The 16,642-nt window shown below is 53.3% G+C and overlaps 1 protein-coding gene across 1 annotated transcript; it reads left to right on the top strand.

Annotated features, from left to right (window-relative positions):
- The first annotated feature begins 1,790 nt into the window (after window positions 1–1,790).
- Window positions 1,791–14,655, top strand: LOC130036156 (NUT family member 2G-like). Its single transcript, XM_056128139.1, has 8 exons — window positions 1,791–1,999; window positions 2,117–2,308; window positions 2,888–3,016; window positions 3,396–3,517; window positions 3,876–4,207; window positions 4,851–4,967; window positions 5,382–5,487; window positions 14,483–14,655. The coding sequence occupies exons 1-8, from the start codon at window positions 1,791–1,793 to the stop codon at window positions 14,653–14,655; spliced, it is 1,380 nt and encodes a 459-aa protein (XP_055984114.1).
- Window positions 14,656–16,642: the final 1,987 nt, after the last annotated feature.

The raw sequence follows: 16,642 nt of genomic DNA, 5'->3' as shown, positions 1-16,642 counted from the left end.
GGGAACACCGAGGCATGCTGAGTCCTTGTCCCCTCCTGTGCTCTAGAATAAGTTTAGAAGGATTTGGACTTGGGCTGAGCTCAACCTGATGTGGGCAGCTCAGCAGAGATGGTCCAGCCTGAACCTTGTTGAGTGAGGTTGTCTGTGTGCACTTCTGCCATGATGCGTCCACTCCAGAGCTGGGCTACAAGTGGCTAACTGCCACAGTCAGAGCCTGACCCCCCTGCAGATGGGAAATCTCTCCTGGCTGAGCCCAGTAGCTGTCCTGGGCCAGCAGACTGGGAGACAGGTGACTTCAGCGTAGTTATGACTCAGACTCTTGAGTTGTTCTGGATTGTTCTTTTGGTGAAGTTTGTTCTTCCATGGTCTGGCATTTCATGGGGACCAGTCTGCATTTCAGCTCTGAGGTGAAGAATGATTGGTAATCACATCCCCCCTCATACCCTAGAGGGGGGTAGAGATGAATGTGTGTGTGTGAGAGAGACAGAGAGAGAGAGAGAGAGAAAGAGAGAGAGAGAGAGAGGGAGGAAGGGAGGGAGAGAATGTGTGGGGGTGTGTGAGGGGGTGTCTCTATGTCTGTGGGTGTGATTTGTTGGGTTTTCCTGAGTAAAGCCTGTGAAGGTCTGTTCCTTGAGAGGAGGTGGAATGTGCTGAGGCAAAATGATAGCATCCTCAGAGCAGTTGGAGCCTCAGGGCCTCTGTCTTGAGCGTGATGCACACAGGCTCTAGGGCGTCTCTAGGACCAGTCTCTGCCTGAATTCCTCGTGTGCAAGTATGGTTGCAGACAATTTTCTCTCTCCTGGCACCTGGTTTATGCCTGATGTTTAGGATCCTGTCACTGGGATAAAGTCTTAGATTATTTAGAAGATGTCACCAATTTTCAATCTACCATGACCACCAGCTCCAGAACTCTGGAAACCTCCCAGAGTCTGACTGGTGAAATCTCTGACCTTTTCCATCCTTGCCATCGTCCCTGATGGAACTGGCGTAACTCATGGAGCCCAGGACCACTTTCCAGGCCACTCTCGTGGGAAGAGAATGTTGGAGGTAGAAACTGTGACTAAGTGTTCGAGAGACAGGGTGGCAACACCCGCCAGTGTGGAGGGTTGACTGTGGGTTTACTGTGCACAGGCTAGGCAGTGGGTATTGTGCTCCTGTCTGGGTCCTGGGCACTTCTTGGGAAGAACACATTTTCAGAGGTGTTTGCCTTCTTAGTGAAGCAGGAGGCCCTGATGAGCCTACAGCCTGAGTAGACAGTCTGTCCTTTAGACTCTGTTGTCATGGGACCCTGTAGGTGCTGAGCACCTGTGGTGCGGCTGGTCCAGTCTCTGTGACTGACCCTGCAGGGTCTCTTGCCGACAGACCAGTGTGTCCAGGTACATGTTGGGAAGCTCCAAAGAGGCTGGAGGGCAGGGTGTGAGAGGTCAGTGTGCTCAGCACAGAGGCCATCCCAGGACACAAGGACCCTGGCCTTAGGATCTCCACAAAGCATAACCCAGTTGGAGGGGAAGGATGGCCTGTGTCAGCAACTCAGGGCTGAGACAGGGCATGCTGCCTCATTCCCATCAAAGGGCCTGATCTAGAGATGGTTGAGCCAATGAGGCACCGCTGCTCCCTGTACCATCCCCCTCTCATTCCCCCTCCCTCCTCTCCTCGGTGTCTTCAGGGTCTTGCCCTTTCTCAATCCAGGGCCCCCCCAGCCACCACCCTGGGAGCCGATCCAGATGCCCCCTCTGGTGACCTCGACCAGCGTTCCCGGCAACCCTCTGGTGCTGTCACCTTTTCCCATGATGCCCGTGGTGGCAGGAGCTGCCGGTCCTGGCCCCCACAACCCTGGACCTTGCAAGGTCATCATCCAGGTCAGCCCTGAAGCAGGACTTGTGGAGTCATCCCAGAACCAGCCTGTCATCCTGACACAGGCTCCACTCAACTGGGGGACCGCAGAAGCTCCTACTGCGGTGGCCGGGCATCCTGCACCACTCTACTTGGTGTCCTCTGGGCCGGAGACAATTATGCCCACCCCAGCTACTACTGTCACCCGGGCTGGGACAGAAGACCATCGTCCACAGGCTCCACTGCCAGTGGCCCAGGTGGCCCCCATCATCCTCCCATCCAGCAGTGGGACACTGACCCAGTGGGTTTGTGGGGACAGTGGTCCGGCGGCCACCTGGAGCCAGTCACCGCCTAAAAGCTCCAGAAACCCCAACAGCGTCTACGAGAACTTCCGGCGCTGGCAGCGCTTCAAGGCCCTGGCCCGGAGGTACCTTCCTCAGACTCCGGACACTGAGGCCCTTTCCTGCTTCTTCATGTGAGTCCCTCGGGGGTCCTAGAGCTAATGGGAGTTTCCCAGGAGGGGACTGGGGTGACACCCAGGGTAGGGTCCATGGGAGAGCTGGAGGAAGGATGAGGACCCTGTGCCCAGGGATAGCACATACAGGAATCACCCTCAGTGCATCATGGCCTGTAGGACCGGTGGCCACACTGCCCAGCACCTCAGCACAGCCCCACTCACTGGCTGTACTCAGGAATGCCATCCTGGGGTTCTGGCTCAAAGGCCCGTAGTGACCAGCCATGCCCTAAGCCTCACCTCAGTCCCCTCATCAGTGTTGGTCCCGACCTGTGGTCTGAAGGACAGACATTCCGTTCCGAAGACCAGACACAGCACAGATGTGACAGAATTCAGACAGGCCATGACTGCTCGGCCTTGGCGTCTCATGACGTATCCCCAGAGCTAAGAGTGGATGCCAGCAGGGCCACTGGACTGGGGTATAGGAGGCAGAGTCCACTCTGGGAGGGGAGATCAGGCCGATATCGGGGGTCAAGGCATGGGTGTGGGGCGGCGGGGGCTCCTGGCAGACGCAGAGCCTGACCGAGCCTGTTCTTGCAGCCCGGTGCTGCGCACCCTGGCCCGCCTGAAGCCCACCATGAGCCTGGAGGAAGGCCTGCACCGGGCCCTGCAGGAATGGCAGGGCAAGAGCAACTATGACCGCATGATCTACTACGACATGGCGGCCAAGTGAGTCAGGCCTGAGCAGAGAGTGGGGGTCAGGGTGGCTGCAGGCCCGAGCTTCAGGGGCTGGTCCCAGATGGCCGAGGGGAAGGGAGGGCTTGGCAGCCCCGGGAGACCCTTCCCCTGCAGAAACTTGTTCCTCCCGGAGCCGGGACACTTTTCCCAAGCCCACTCTGGGGCTCCTGACCACAGTCTGAGGGTCACAGTCCCTGACCTGCTGTGACCCTCCAGGGCCAATGTGGGGGATCGCTGGGGGTGCTGGGGTCCGTGTCCACCCCATTCTCTACCCTCCTGGGGACTGGGCCATGAGCATCCCCTGTCCCTTACTCATCCTGCTCAGTCCCGTTCAACCCGACTCATCACGGCCTGTGTTCCCCCACACCAGGTTCATGGAGTTTGAGGCTGAGGAGGAGATGGAGGTGCAGAAACTGCAGTGGACGAATGGGGTGCAGGGCCTGCCACTCCCTGCCCCACCCAGGCCTGGGCCTCAGGGGGCTCCAGGCCCACCGCCAGACCAGCAGACAGGTACGGACACTGCTCCCAGCTAAGGGCCACAGGACCTGGAAAGGCCCTCGTGGGTCTTGACCTGCTAAGGAGTCTTCACTCTCCCGATGACCCCCAGACCTGTGCTCAGCGGCCCCCTGTCCACGGGTTTCTCCCTCTCCTAGCACACCCCACGCTGCCTGAGGCGTCAGACTCACCTTTGAAGTGGGGTCGGAGACCCTGGGGACACAGTTGGTCCCTCCTCCCGTTGAGGGCCACCTCATCCCTCACACAGTCACTGGATTCTAGGGCCCTGATCCAGCGTACAGGGACCCGTCCCCAACTCTGTGCTCAGTGCTGTGTGTCTGAGGGCATGGACGCGGGGTCCCCTCACATCCCTCTCTTCTTCCTTCCTCCTCAGCCTGTGTCCCCAAGAAGGCCAGACCCCAGGCCCGGGCAGCCCGCCCCAAGACACACAAACCTCAGCAGCCCCCCAAGACCAAGGCCCCTGAGGAGATCCCTCCTGAGGCCGTGCAGGAGTACATGGACATCATGGACGAGCTGCTTAAGGCCCCCGACTCAGTCTGCAGGGCGCCCCTCGGCCAACAGGCAGTGGACAGGGAGGAGCAGCAGGAGGAGGCTGGGACCTGCCCTGACCCGGGGCTCCTGAGCTATGTGTACGAGCTGTGCTCCCAGGAGGCCTTCGTCACCAAGGTGGGCCTGGGGTCTGGCCTTCTTGGGGACACAGGCTGAGGAGGAAGGAAGAAGAGAGGGATGTGAGGGGACCCCGCGTCCATGCTGCTGTGGGGTCGGGAGGGTGCAGGGCTGCTTCTGTCCAGGGCTTGGCAGTGATGTGCGGTCTCTGCTTTGAGCTCTGTGTGTAAATGCACACCTGTGTTTAGATATTTCTGCTTGTGTTTGTGCGCATGTGTGCACGTGTGTCTCTCTGTGTACAAGCATTGGCTCTTTCTGTGCATTTTTGGGTTTGGTCAATGTGTGAACATCTCTGTGTCTACCTCTGTGTGTACTGTGTGGGCTCTGTGCAGACACGTGCAGATACATGTACATGTACCTAGAGGTGGAAGAGTGTGTGTCTTTGTGTCAGGTGTTTGCATGAATCCATGTGGGTTTACATGTGCTTCTCTGTGAGAGTAGGTGAATAGTCGGTGTGCCTTTGTGGGTGAGGGTGTGTTTGCATCTGTGTGTGTGTGTATGTGTGTGAGTTCTCCCGGTGTGGGTCTGTGTTTGACTTTGTGCAGCTGTTCAAGCCCCTGCCCTGTGCTGGAGACAGGTGTGTTTGCTTCCGCATTCCCTCCTTTTCCCTACGAGGACCCTCACCCCTGCTTCCCTCTCCCAGGCTGAGGCGATCCTTCATCCCAGCTTCCTGGAGTACCTGGTCTCCCCAGAGTCCCAGCTGGATTTCCCGGCCCTGGCTGAGGAGCTGGAGGAGGAGGAAGGACTCACCCCCGCACAGGTGAGGCAGATGGGTCTCTGAGGTCCATGTGGGACCCAGGGGAGTAATGCGAGGGATTCCTGTAAGTTAGTGGGCAGCAAATCAGGACAAACAGGAGGCATATTTCACATGATTCCTGGGAAAGAGACCCTGCAGGGGACACAGTGGACAGGGCCCAGGGCACTCAGAGCAGCAGGTGGGTCGTGAGTCAGGAGGGGCGCCCTAGCGCCCTGGGTCTTGGTCACTTGGTGGCCTCCCTGCCCATGTCATGACCAGGCGCCTCCCTCTGAGTCCTCAGGTGAGAGGAGGACGTGAATATGGGGTGAGGACCCTTAGTGGGACAGAGATGTGGTTTTTCTGTTTCGGGAGGAATCAGGGTCACTCTCTGTCCCACCCTGCACCCCCACATGCCCACAATGTTCCTTCTCTCCCCAGCTTGTGGAAAAGCGTCTGCAGACCCTGCAGGACAAGGAGGTCATGAAGGCTCGTCCCCAACACCAGGTGTCCCTAAAGGACTCGAGTCCAGCTGAGAGTGCAGCAGGCTACTGCACCCCAACACCTACCTGGGGCCACAGGCCAGGGGCCAGCGCTGAATCTGAGACTGACTCTGGACACGCCTCATGGCCTGGGCGGGCCGAGGCCACTGGGATGGCACCTGGAGCCTCTGTCCTCTCTCGGGGGAGCCTGGAGTCTCCACCACTGCAGGCAGGACCGGCCCCCTGTCCCAGCCTCACTGCACCCGCTCTGGACAGCAGGGCTCCCCGCATGCTGGGAGAGGCCCTTCCTGGCCAGGGGTCACCTGGGCCAGCAGAGGGCTCTAGTAAGGAGGAAGAGGACCTGACCAGCCTGTCCTTCCTCCTAACCTCTCACTACAGCCTGCTGCCCTGGGGCTTACCCAGGAGCCCTGGCCCTGACACAGGCCCCGACACTGGCCCCCACCTGCCTGGAGGTGAGGGGACTCCCGAGCTCCCATCTACTCGTACAAGGGCCTTCAAGTCTAAGGCCCCTACCAGGAAGAATCCTCTGTGTGGGGGCCCAAGGCGGCGCACTGCTAAGAAGACCCCCTGTCCCAGGGGGCACCCCACGGTGTCTACTGGCTCAGCCTTGACTGTGGAGCTGGAGGGCCCCTCCCTGCCCCCCAAGAGAAAGTTTCAGCCTGCCATGGCCCAGAGGAGGGGGAAGGGGCACAAGAGACAGTAGGATATCGGGGGGCTCCTCCTGACCACCTCCCAGGGTCTGGCTGCACCCAGAAGCCTTGTGTTCCCCATGATCTTCAGCTAAGACTGCTCTGGAATGGGGGGGGGGGGCGGTACCTAGAATGGGGGGTTTGACTGGAGCAGCCTCTTTGTGTCATTGTGTAAATAGTGAATAAAGTTCAGTTCTTTGGAAACATCTCAGTGTCTGTCCTCTCACTTGTGCTCCTTGGGAGGCCTGAGAGCACAAAGGGTGAGGGGAATCACAGGGGAGGGGGGAACCCTGAGAGTACTGTGCTCCCTGGAGAGTGGAGGAGTCCTTCCCATCTGGAGGAAGATGTGCTCAGTCACCTGCAGGCCCACACCATCCTGAGGGCATAGACAAGGCTCTCATCTTGCTGCATTAGCCTGGACCAAATAAAAAATTAAAGCTCATTGGGTATTTGCATATCATATTCTTCACTCACATAAAATGTACAGTGCTTTGATTTGACATCATAGAATTTAAATGTTTTTGTAACCAGACATATTTGAACATTTGCCATCACTCTTAAAAAAATATGTGGGACGGATAGTACAGCAGATATGTCGCCTGCCTTGCCCATAGCCAATCCATGCACTCGATTCCCAGCACCCCATATAGCCCCCACACTGTGATAAATGAGTCTGTTCAGAGATCCAGGAGTAAGATGTGAGTATACCAGGTGTACCCCCAAAACCAAATAATCATATAATAATAATAAAGGGGGCCGATTTAATGTACTGATTTCATTGTTAAGTGTTTTACCATTTAAATATGGTCCTGGTACCTGTAGAGAAGGTGTTTGAGAACCATTCTTCATTTTCAGTGACAAGATATTTGAAACTCAGGACCTTAGAGATTCTCAGGGAATTAGACTACTAGTTTTAAAAACTAGTTACAACTCTAATTATTGAGAAACAGTAGGAAAACAACTCTTCAGTATTAAACATTTTAATTCTCTGCACTTATCACTATTAACGGGCTGGAGCAATAGCACAGTGGGTAAGGCGTTTACGTTGTAGGCGGCCAACATGGCTGTCCCCTGTAAGGCTATGTTGGCTGCTGGGCCTGCAGGAGGACAGGACACCCCCCTGAAATTGGTGCTGGGCTGAGCGTGTGTCTGGCAGCACATGGCCTTTGCGCCCCTCAGTATGCATGTTCAGACATTGGGCTGGTTTCAGGGTCTCTCTTGGGGTTGGTGGGGGGTCTTCCCAAGGAACACTCAGGAGGTCTGGGGGCACCATGAGGGATTCTTTATATTTCTAACACATTCGGTACCATGATTTCTAATGCTACTGCCATAGGTTTTCATGGACAGAGTGTCTCTCCACCACACCAGCACCAGAGTGCCCACCGCCCTCTGCTACAGTGATGGAGGTCCATGAACACAGTGTCCTACATACCAGCACCAGAGCACCCACTGCCCACTACCCACTGCTACAGTAATAGGGGACCATGGACACAGTGTCCTACACACCAGCAAAAAAGTGCCTGTCTCTCTGTCTGTCTGTCTGTCTCCCCCCCACCCCCTCTCACTTCCCTTTTAGGCAGTGTGGTTTGCAATACTGTTACTGAAAGGGTATCATGAGTATCCCTTTACCTCCTTTCAGCACTGCCCACTGCTACAGTGGTAGGGGTCCATGGACACAGTGTCCCTTCACCACACCAGCACCAGAGTGCCCACTGCCCTCCCCAGCCATGGCTCCAGTCCCCTCTCCCCCAGACCATCTTCCCCTGCCACCCAGGAAACTCCACTCTCCAAACTCTTCCTTAGTTTTTATTGTTTCTGGCATTTATTATTTCCTTATTACAACTCTTTATATGCCACATCTGAGGGATAGATCTATGCACACCTATGTAAACTTCATCACTGGCATTTCTTGGCCAATTCAATGGCAACTCAGTGCCAGGGTGCCTCCAGGGCTGCACCCAATGATGCATGCTGAACATGCCCCCAAACAGCTCTAAGAGCTTCCAGACCCATGGAGGTCAGTTCTTTCAAAGGGGTGATTAACAGGAAAGAGATCACTGACATATACCCAAATCCAACAGGACTGGTGTCCTGATGAGAAGAGACACGGACTCACACAGAGGCACACACAGATGAAGTGGAGAGGCCTCGGGTGCGATCAGCCCTGCTGCCCCTGCATCTCATACCTCCAGGTTCCAGAGATGTCTCCATCATTTGCGTTATGGGCCTGTCCTATCGTTTCTGAGAGATGGCAGAGATTGATCATCATCTGGGAAGATATGCTCACCTTCGACACAGAGGAGAGTCTACCAACGTGGACACAAACAACTCTTTCAGCAGGTGCCCAGTGGCCTCAGTGGCCTGCCCTCCTGCCAGTCAGCCTTCCTGCCAGACCTCTTTCCTTGACCAGGGGTTCAGATGACCAGACCACAAGAAGGGACACGCACCAATTTCAGAGGAAGGTGAGCCTTTATTTGGTTTTGCTTTGCTTTTCCAGGCTTGGGTTTGGGATCACAACAGATGGACAGAACCACAGAGATGGTGGCAAGTGTGAGGCTCCAGTAAGAATGCTGAGGACTGGGGCAAAGAGCAGGGACAGAATGTTCTTCGGTCACTACAGGTCCTGCCATAGGGCCTTAAGCACTAAGAGCAACAGGAGCCAGTGCTGTAGAGGTCTGAGGGTTAATATCGATGAGCTGGAAACTGGCTAGTATTCATATAGAAATGGGACCTCAGGAGGAGCAGACAAGGAAACAGGAAGAGGCACAAGTCTCTGGATCTGGACGATCCACTTGATGAAATGGGCAACACTGGTGAAGACACTGAGAGATATGGGACGCTGGTAGTCCAGGCCCTAACTGGGCAGCCCCAGAAGAACCCAACTCTAGGAGAAGTCGAAGAGCAGAAGGCCTCCAGAATCACCCTAAAATAAGAGAGGGCAATCAGTGTGGACAATTGAGGTGGGGCTCAGAATTCTAATTATAAGGACAGGTTATTGGGCATGGCTGTTTGGGTGTTTTCAGTGGTCCCCTGGGATGATCCTGATCCCAGTGTCCTGATATAGTTCTAGTGTCAGGAGTCGGAACTACCATCCTGCACTAGGAAGCTCCAAATTGATCCTTGGGACAGTCACAGATGGAAATCTATCAATCATGCAGTTAAACTTGGCCACTGGCCGAGGACCTTGTACTAACTCAGCATCAGAAGTGATGGTTAATGAATAAGGGCCGAGAGACTAAGCCTGTGAGAGGCACTGGGTGTCTGAAGCCACTATAGACCTTTTCAGAAAGCTGATTACAGCAGTATGCACCTCCTAGAATCCTTCCTCTCAGTCACTTCAGCCTCTGGGTTTCTCAAAAATGTTCAGACTCTTTGGAAAATGCTCCTACCTAGGTGTGGTGGAGAAACTCTATAATGCTGGGGCCTGAGGGGTGGGGGGCTCATCACCACAAAGCATCCTGAAATAATCTCAGGGAAACCAGTGTGGGCAGAACCCCTCTTACTGCATCAAAGAGAAAGGCTCATCTAGGCAGGGACGTTGGGGAGCAGGAACTATATCTCTGAGGCTCCTCTAACCACACTGCAGAGAAATGCTCCCTGAGTACCCTTGTGTGATTCCTAGTACTGGAGCTTTAAGGCACACAGGCACATACAGAGAAGACCAGAAACCTCTCTCAGATTGACACGTGCAATCAAATCTCATAAGAGAAGGGAGCTGTCTAGAAGGGAGAGGCATTGCTCATTGCTGAGCTGGGATTCCAAGCAAGAAACTGAAAATGACCTTGTGATCCTGGAGTCAAGGGAGCAGAGGGTACAAAGAGGAGGGTCCAGTGTGGTAGGAAAAGCAGAAGCATTGTGGGGAGCAAGGAAGGCAGTTAGGGATTATACTGGTCAGCCAACCATGGAGAAGTAGATCTGCAGCCGGGCGGATCTTGAATTACTATGAAGAAAAGACAGCACTGACTGAGAATTCAACAGAGGGGCTACAAGAGAATGTCAGACATCATAGATGGAGGAAGAGGTCCAAAGACCTGAGATTTGGGAGAATATTTACAGAAAGGCACTATGAGATCTGTGGGTTCTAACCATTCTCACCAGGGGAAGATAAAATCAGGTCCTGGGGTCTTGTGATCCAGTTGTTAGCAGGGAGGGACCAGGAGAAGAGCAGAGAAGGCCAGTGGCCAATCCTATGACAGGAAACAGGGCCAACAGCCCTCCCTTATATTGGCGAGAAGAGTTGGGGACTCTTGCGGCCTGGGCAAGATCACAGCTGCCAAGGAAACAGACCACAGAGTGATGGGGGCAGAATGGAGACACAACTGGGTGTGGGGATCGAAGAAACAAAGGGTGAGGAGGAGGAGGAGACTCGGAAAAGGTAGAGCGAGGGATGGTGGCAGCAGATCAGAAGCTAATGGTATCTTCAAAGATGTCACGCCACTGGCCAAGCAAGTGAATACAGAGATAGACAAATGGGACGATCTTAAACTAAGAAGCTTCTTCACCTCAAAAGAAACAGTGACCAAAATACAAAGAGAGTCTACAGAATGGGAAAGAATATTCGCCGAACACACATCTGACAAGGGGTTGATATCAAGGATATACAAAATACTGGTTGAACTCCACAAGAAGAAAACATCCAACCCCATCAAAAACGGGGCAATGAAAGGAACAAAAACTTTCTCAAAGAAAAAATCTGAATGGCTAAAAGGCACATGAGAAAATGCTCTACACCATTAATCATCAGGGAGATGCAGATCAAAACAACAATGAGATATCATTTCACACTACAGAGACGGGCCCACATCCAAAAGAACAAAAGCAACCGGTGCTGGTGCGGATGTGGTGAGAAAGGAACTCTCCTTCACTGCTGGTTGGAATGCCGACTGGTTCAACCCTTTTGGAAAACAGTATGGATGATTCTCAAAAAATTAGAAATTGAGCTCCCATTTGACCCAGCTGTACCATTCCTGGGAATATGTCCCAGAGAGGCAAAAACGTATAGTCGAAGTGACATCTGCACTTGTTTGTTCATTGCAGCACTCTTTACAATAGCCAGAATCTGAAAAAAACCTGAGTGCCCGAGAACAGATGACTGGTTGAAGAATCTTTGGTACATTTACACAATGGAGTACTATGTAGCTGTTGGAAAAGATGAATCATGAAATTTACATACAAGTGGTAATACATGAAAAGTATCATTTTAAGAAAAATGAGTCAAAAAGAGAGGGATAGACACAGAAAGATTGCATTCATCTGGGAAACATAAAGTAACAAAATAGGAGACTAACACCCAAGAGTGGCCGAGATTAGTACCAGGAATTTTGCTCCATGACTTGGAGGCCAGCCGCACGTGCTAGGGGAAAAGAAAGCTCAGATAGAGAAGGGAGCACCAAATAAAGGGTGTTAAGAGGATCCTCCCAGGATAGGAGAAGCATGCTGAAAGTAGACTATAGACCAAACACAATTGCCACTCAATGCCTCTCTGGCAAACCACAGCACCCAAAAGGAGAGAGAGAACAAAAGGGAATGCCCTGCTACAGAGGCAGGGTGGGATGGGGGGGGTGGGGGATGGGAGGGATACTGGGACCCGTGGTGGTGGAAAATGGACACTGGTGGAGGGATGGGTTCTTGATCACTGTATAACTGAAACCAAGCACAAAAATTTGTAAGTCTATAACTGTACTTCAAGGTGATTCACTAATAAAATAAATAAATAAATAAATAAATAAAGGCACTTAGGGGCTGGAAGGCATTTGTCTTTCACGCGGCTGACCCACATTCAATTCCCAGCATCCCATATGGTTCACCGAGCATCGCCAGGAATAATTCCTGAATGCAGAGCCAGGAGCAACCCCCTGAGCATTGCTGGGTGTGACCCAAAAGGAAAAAGAAAGTAAGAAAGAAAGAAAAAAAGACAGACAGACGAAAGAAAGAAAGAAAGAAAGAAAGAAAGAAAGAAAGAAAGAAGGGAAAATTCAAAATAATGGTGGTGGGAAGGTCTATGGAGTTGGGATTGGTCTTGGAATATTTAATGTAATAAATTATTGTGAACAACTTTATAAAAATAAAAAAATTTTAAAAGGCAAATAAATATTTCCTTTTCCCTAATCAGTATGCCATCAACATTTCACTAAAGTATAAACATACTTCTCTGAACAAGTTCATGTTTATACTCAATGTTTATATTTCTAATTTAACTAAAAACCTCCACAATGTTTTGCCCTGTATTCACCTTATATCTCCATTCACCTAACAAATCCAAGAGGCAGATAGGAGACACAGGTTAGGAGAAGAACAAAACTGAGGTGATCCAGCTGAGATAATTTCAGGCCATGATCGTTCTTCCCCGAGGTTCTTCAAGAGCTTTTTTCTTACTTTTACGTGTTCCTTCTGGAGCGATAGCACAGTGGTAGGGCGTTTGCCTTGCACGCAGCCAACGTGGCCGACGCGAGTTCGATTCCTCCGCCCCTCTCAGAGAGCCCGGCAAGCTACCGAGAGTATCTCATCTGCACGGCAGAGCCTGGCAAGCTCCCCGTGACGTATTTGATATGCCAAACACAGTAACAACAAAGTCTCCAATGGAGACGTTACTGGGCCCGCACGAGCAAATCGACGAACAACGGGAGGGCCTTTACTTTACTTTACGTGTTCCTTCTATGGCCATGGAAAAATCAAGGTATTTCACAGTAGAAAGAGACAAATTCATTTCACAAAGTCATGTCTGATCTACATCAAATTGAAATATTAGAACCAAGGGGCTAGAAGATAACAGAAGTGAGAATACATGCTTCTCACAAAATCATTGCCAGTCATATCTCTGGCATGACATGTTCCCTGAGCGTCAAGATAAAGCCTTACTGGCCCTTGAGCACAACCAGATGTGGCCCAGAGGTTTCCCCAGCATCAGTGGGGTGGCCTGCAGGACCTAACAACACTGCATCCTCAAACTGAGCAGGTAGGCCATACACCACTAAGAGGAGTTTTCAGGCCACCTAAACAGCATTTTTGAGAAACCCTAAATCAATTAATTTATCAGTTAAATTTGGACACCCAAACCAGAGAAACTTTGAGATCCAGATTCCTGACTCCAAAAACCAAAGGACCCCAGAATTTCAGTGTCTTCAACTTGAGTAACTTTGAAGCTTTCAGAAGGACACATTTTTCACAAGAGGAACTAGAAGAGTCCAGCTCTCTGGAAATGAGGCACAGAGGGACAAGGTCACTGGCCTCCATGCTAATTAGAGATTTTGATGAGCTAGAATCCCATTCCCCATCTCCCACCCACACCCACACCATAGCTACTCACTGTTCTCGGTGAGCTTTCCCCAGCCAGTTATCCAACAAGATGTGTCAAGGGGCAGCTCCATGCCAGGGGTTGGAAGGCAGACAGGAATGATATAGGAGCTGAAGTTCACAGGTTGGTGCAGTTGTAACACCGTTGCAAAATGGTGGAGCTTCTTAAAGTCTGCATGGATGATAATGCAGCTCACAGTCACTCTCCTGGCGTATTGGGTGTCCTGGTAGAGCTAGGTATTTCCCCCAAACACCCAGTAATCTTCAGGGGCATGAGACTTCCTGCAGGAGGGAAGGTGACAGTCATTATCTTCTGCATATGGCAGCTTGCACCTCTACACCATCATCTGACCCCCAGCACTGCCTTGTCTGCACCACCCCACATGACTCTCCCTTTCTGTCAGCCCTTCTCTCTGGAGTACAGCAGCAGTTTTAATCACAACTCAGCACACGCCCACTATTGGAGGAAGGGATCACGGAGGGCTGGAGGCCCCCATGAGTCTAGACGATCCTGACCTTCCTTGGGCACATGCAGAGAGCCCTGAGTCTGTCTTGGCTCTTGACCCGCCTTATGACCAAACTGCTCTAGCACCACTCCTTTCTCTCACTTCCTTCTATTTTATTTTTATTTTTATTTTTATTTGCTTTTTGGGTCACACCCGGCAATGCACAGGGATTACCCCTGGCGCTGCACTCAGGAATTACTCCTGGCGGTGCTCAGGGCACCATATGGGATGTTGGGGATCGAACCCAGGTTCGCCACGTGTAAGGCAAATGCCCTACCCACTGTGCTATCGCTCCCGCCCCTCACTTCCTTCTTGGTACTCACCTGTTCTAAAACTGCACAAAATCATTGGTCAATGGGAGACCATGTGTGCAGGATGTCCTATGTTCTGACCATGAGGGAGGAAATATCCCACCTTCCACTCCACCACCTGGAAATTCCTCCCCACACAGTCGGTGACCAAACTCTTGCTTCCACAAGCTGACCTATGCCCACAGGAGCCTACCCATCTGACTTCCACACTCCAATGGTGTCAGCCCTGCTCATCCACAGGGGGAACTTTGGCTCTGACTAAATGGAGACACAGTGAGGTGGGTCAAGCCAACCGAATCCATAGTGAGTCTCAAGTGGGACACAGCACAGAGCAGATGCTTGTGGTTCTCTATGTACCGAAGATCCAGATCCTGGTTACTGCCCCTCCCAAACCTATAGGAACAGCCAACTAGACCCAGGACAGAGAGCAGCTCTGTTCTTCTTCAAGGTCACGGACTCCATATCTAGTGTCCATGCAGCTGGCCAATAGACATGTGCTGAGCAGAGACCCCAGGCCAGAGACATGCAGAACACCAGCATCTGACCCTGCATCCCAAGTTCCAGCCTCTCTCTGCCAACCAGGATTGCAGGGACACTGACGGAAGCCCTGGTGTGAGGTGACAAAGAGCCAGCTCTCATTGCACCTGGGAGGCAGGATGAACACTGCCATCTCGGGGGCATCCCTGTGTCGGAGGAAGGCACAGGGACGAGGATGGAAGATGAGCAAAGTCAGGTGAGGAGTGAGGACAATACAGGAGAGGACAGGTCACAGGCAGAAAGACTTGGACTAGAAGGACACAGATTATCCCAGCACACAGCCTTGAGGACTTGGGAGCTCTAATCTCTTAACCCTCCCCGCCTGCCAGCCCAGCTGCAAGGACCCAAGAAACAACTCGCTTTGTAAATCAGTGGGCTGTAGAGAACACCCAGTGGGAATCAATGAGCACAGCTCCACAGGGATGAATGCCCCGGTACTGCAGGCGGGCCTGCCATGGCCACTGGCCTTCCACGGCCTCCTGGCCACCAGTGATCATCCCTACGCCCCTGGGCTTCCCGCACACTGTGGACACCAGCCCGATACCGTGTGGGAAACAGGGAGGTCCCCGTTTCCTCTCCGGTAGACCCTTGACCTCTTCTCGGTGGGAAAGCCAGGAGCAGGGCTCAACCAGCCCCAGAGCCACAGGGCAGCTTGGTGTCTGATGTCCCTGCCCGCTGCCTGGGCAGCAGGAACCTGGACAGCAGAGCGCGCGTGAGCAAGCCCCGTGGGAGGGCGCGGAAGGGATGTGGTGGCCACAGCTGGTTCCAGCCGCATCCCGGCGACCCCATGCCCACAGCGCCCCCACTCCACTCCCACCCCGGGCCCAGACACCAGCTTTGTGTGCGGGGCTGTCCTAGTATCCCGCCTCCACCTCCCCGCTGTCTCGGGAGGGGCGGAGGTGGGCCGTGTGGCCTGGACAGGGGGGACCGGGTGCCCCAACCGCGTGGACGCAGTGGCTGGCTGCCCGCACGAAGACTGGGGAACACCGCGAGGAACAAACAGGCTGGGCCAGTCCACTCCAGGCTGTTCCCTGCCCAAGGCCATCCGCTCACCTGCGCCCAGGGCGCCCCAGGCACCTCCTGGGCCCGAGGGCTTTGGGGGCGGGACTTCCTGCAGGGGCTTCCTGGTTCTGTGCCCAGGGCCAGAGTGGCCCCGCCCCTCTGTCCTCTGACCCACCCTGACACTGCCCCCTGACCCTAAGACATACATGACCTCTCTAATCGCACCCTCCTCCTTGGACACAGCTCTCTCCTGAGCCCTCCTTGACCTCGGACCTGCCCCTGCGCTGTCCCCGCGCTGGCCCCGCCCTGACCCCGTCCTAATCCCCTCGGACCCGAGCTCTCACACCCCACCTTGGCCCCACTCTGACCAGGTCAGGCCCCGGAGAGTTGGAGCAGAGTCCATGGAGCAGCTGAGTGCTTCTGCTCACTCAAGGGGGGGACCTAGGGACTCCAGGTGGCTTTTGGAAGAGATCTGGGCTGGAGAGGTCGAGCTCCGAGTTGAGTAGGGGCCTCAGGCGCAGCTGGAGCTGCGGGAGTGGATCCATCCTGAGATGAGAACGTTGGAGCAGAACGGGAGACCCCAGGAGCGAGCCGAGAGGAGGGACCCAGGGAGGCAGGATTGAACGGGGATGCTTCAACCCAGGAAGGGCCAGCCACACCACTAGATAAGGGATACGCTTCTCAGCTTGTTACAGAGTTCAACTGAGATAGAATTCGTGTCATAAAATTCACCCATTAGAAGGGACAATTCCATAATTTTCAGTATCATTTAGAATTTTTCAGTAATGACTTTCATTGTAAATAATCTGAAAGATCCTTAGTGAGTGAATCATCAGGGAAAACAGTATAATCCGTTGTAAC

Source organism: Sorex fumeus, unplaced genomic scaffold (genome assembly GCF_029834395.1).
Source record: "Sorex fumeus unplaced genomic scaffold, SorFum_2.1 ptg000063l, whole genome shotgun sequence".
NCBI lineage: Eukaryota > Metazoa > Chordata > Mammalia > Eulipotyphla > Soricidae > Sorex > Sorex fumeus.
Note: the sequence above shows the minus strand (reverse complement) of the source record. Positions and strands in the feature narration are given on the sequence as shown.

Coding starts and splice junctions, on each gene's coding strand:
- LOC130036156 (XM_056128139.1), top strand. CDS start 1,791: ATGCCCGTGGTGGCAGGAGCTGCCGGTCCTGGCCCCCACAACCCTGGA. Junction 3,017..3,395: donor TACTACGACATGGCGGCCAA/GTGAGTCAGGCC, acceptor CCCCCACACCAG/GTTCATGGAGTTTGAGGCTG. Junction 3,518..3,875: donor TCAGGGGGCTCCAGGCCCAC/CGCCAGACCAGC, acceptor GGCATGGACGCG/GGGTCCCCTCACATCCCTCT.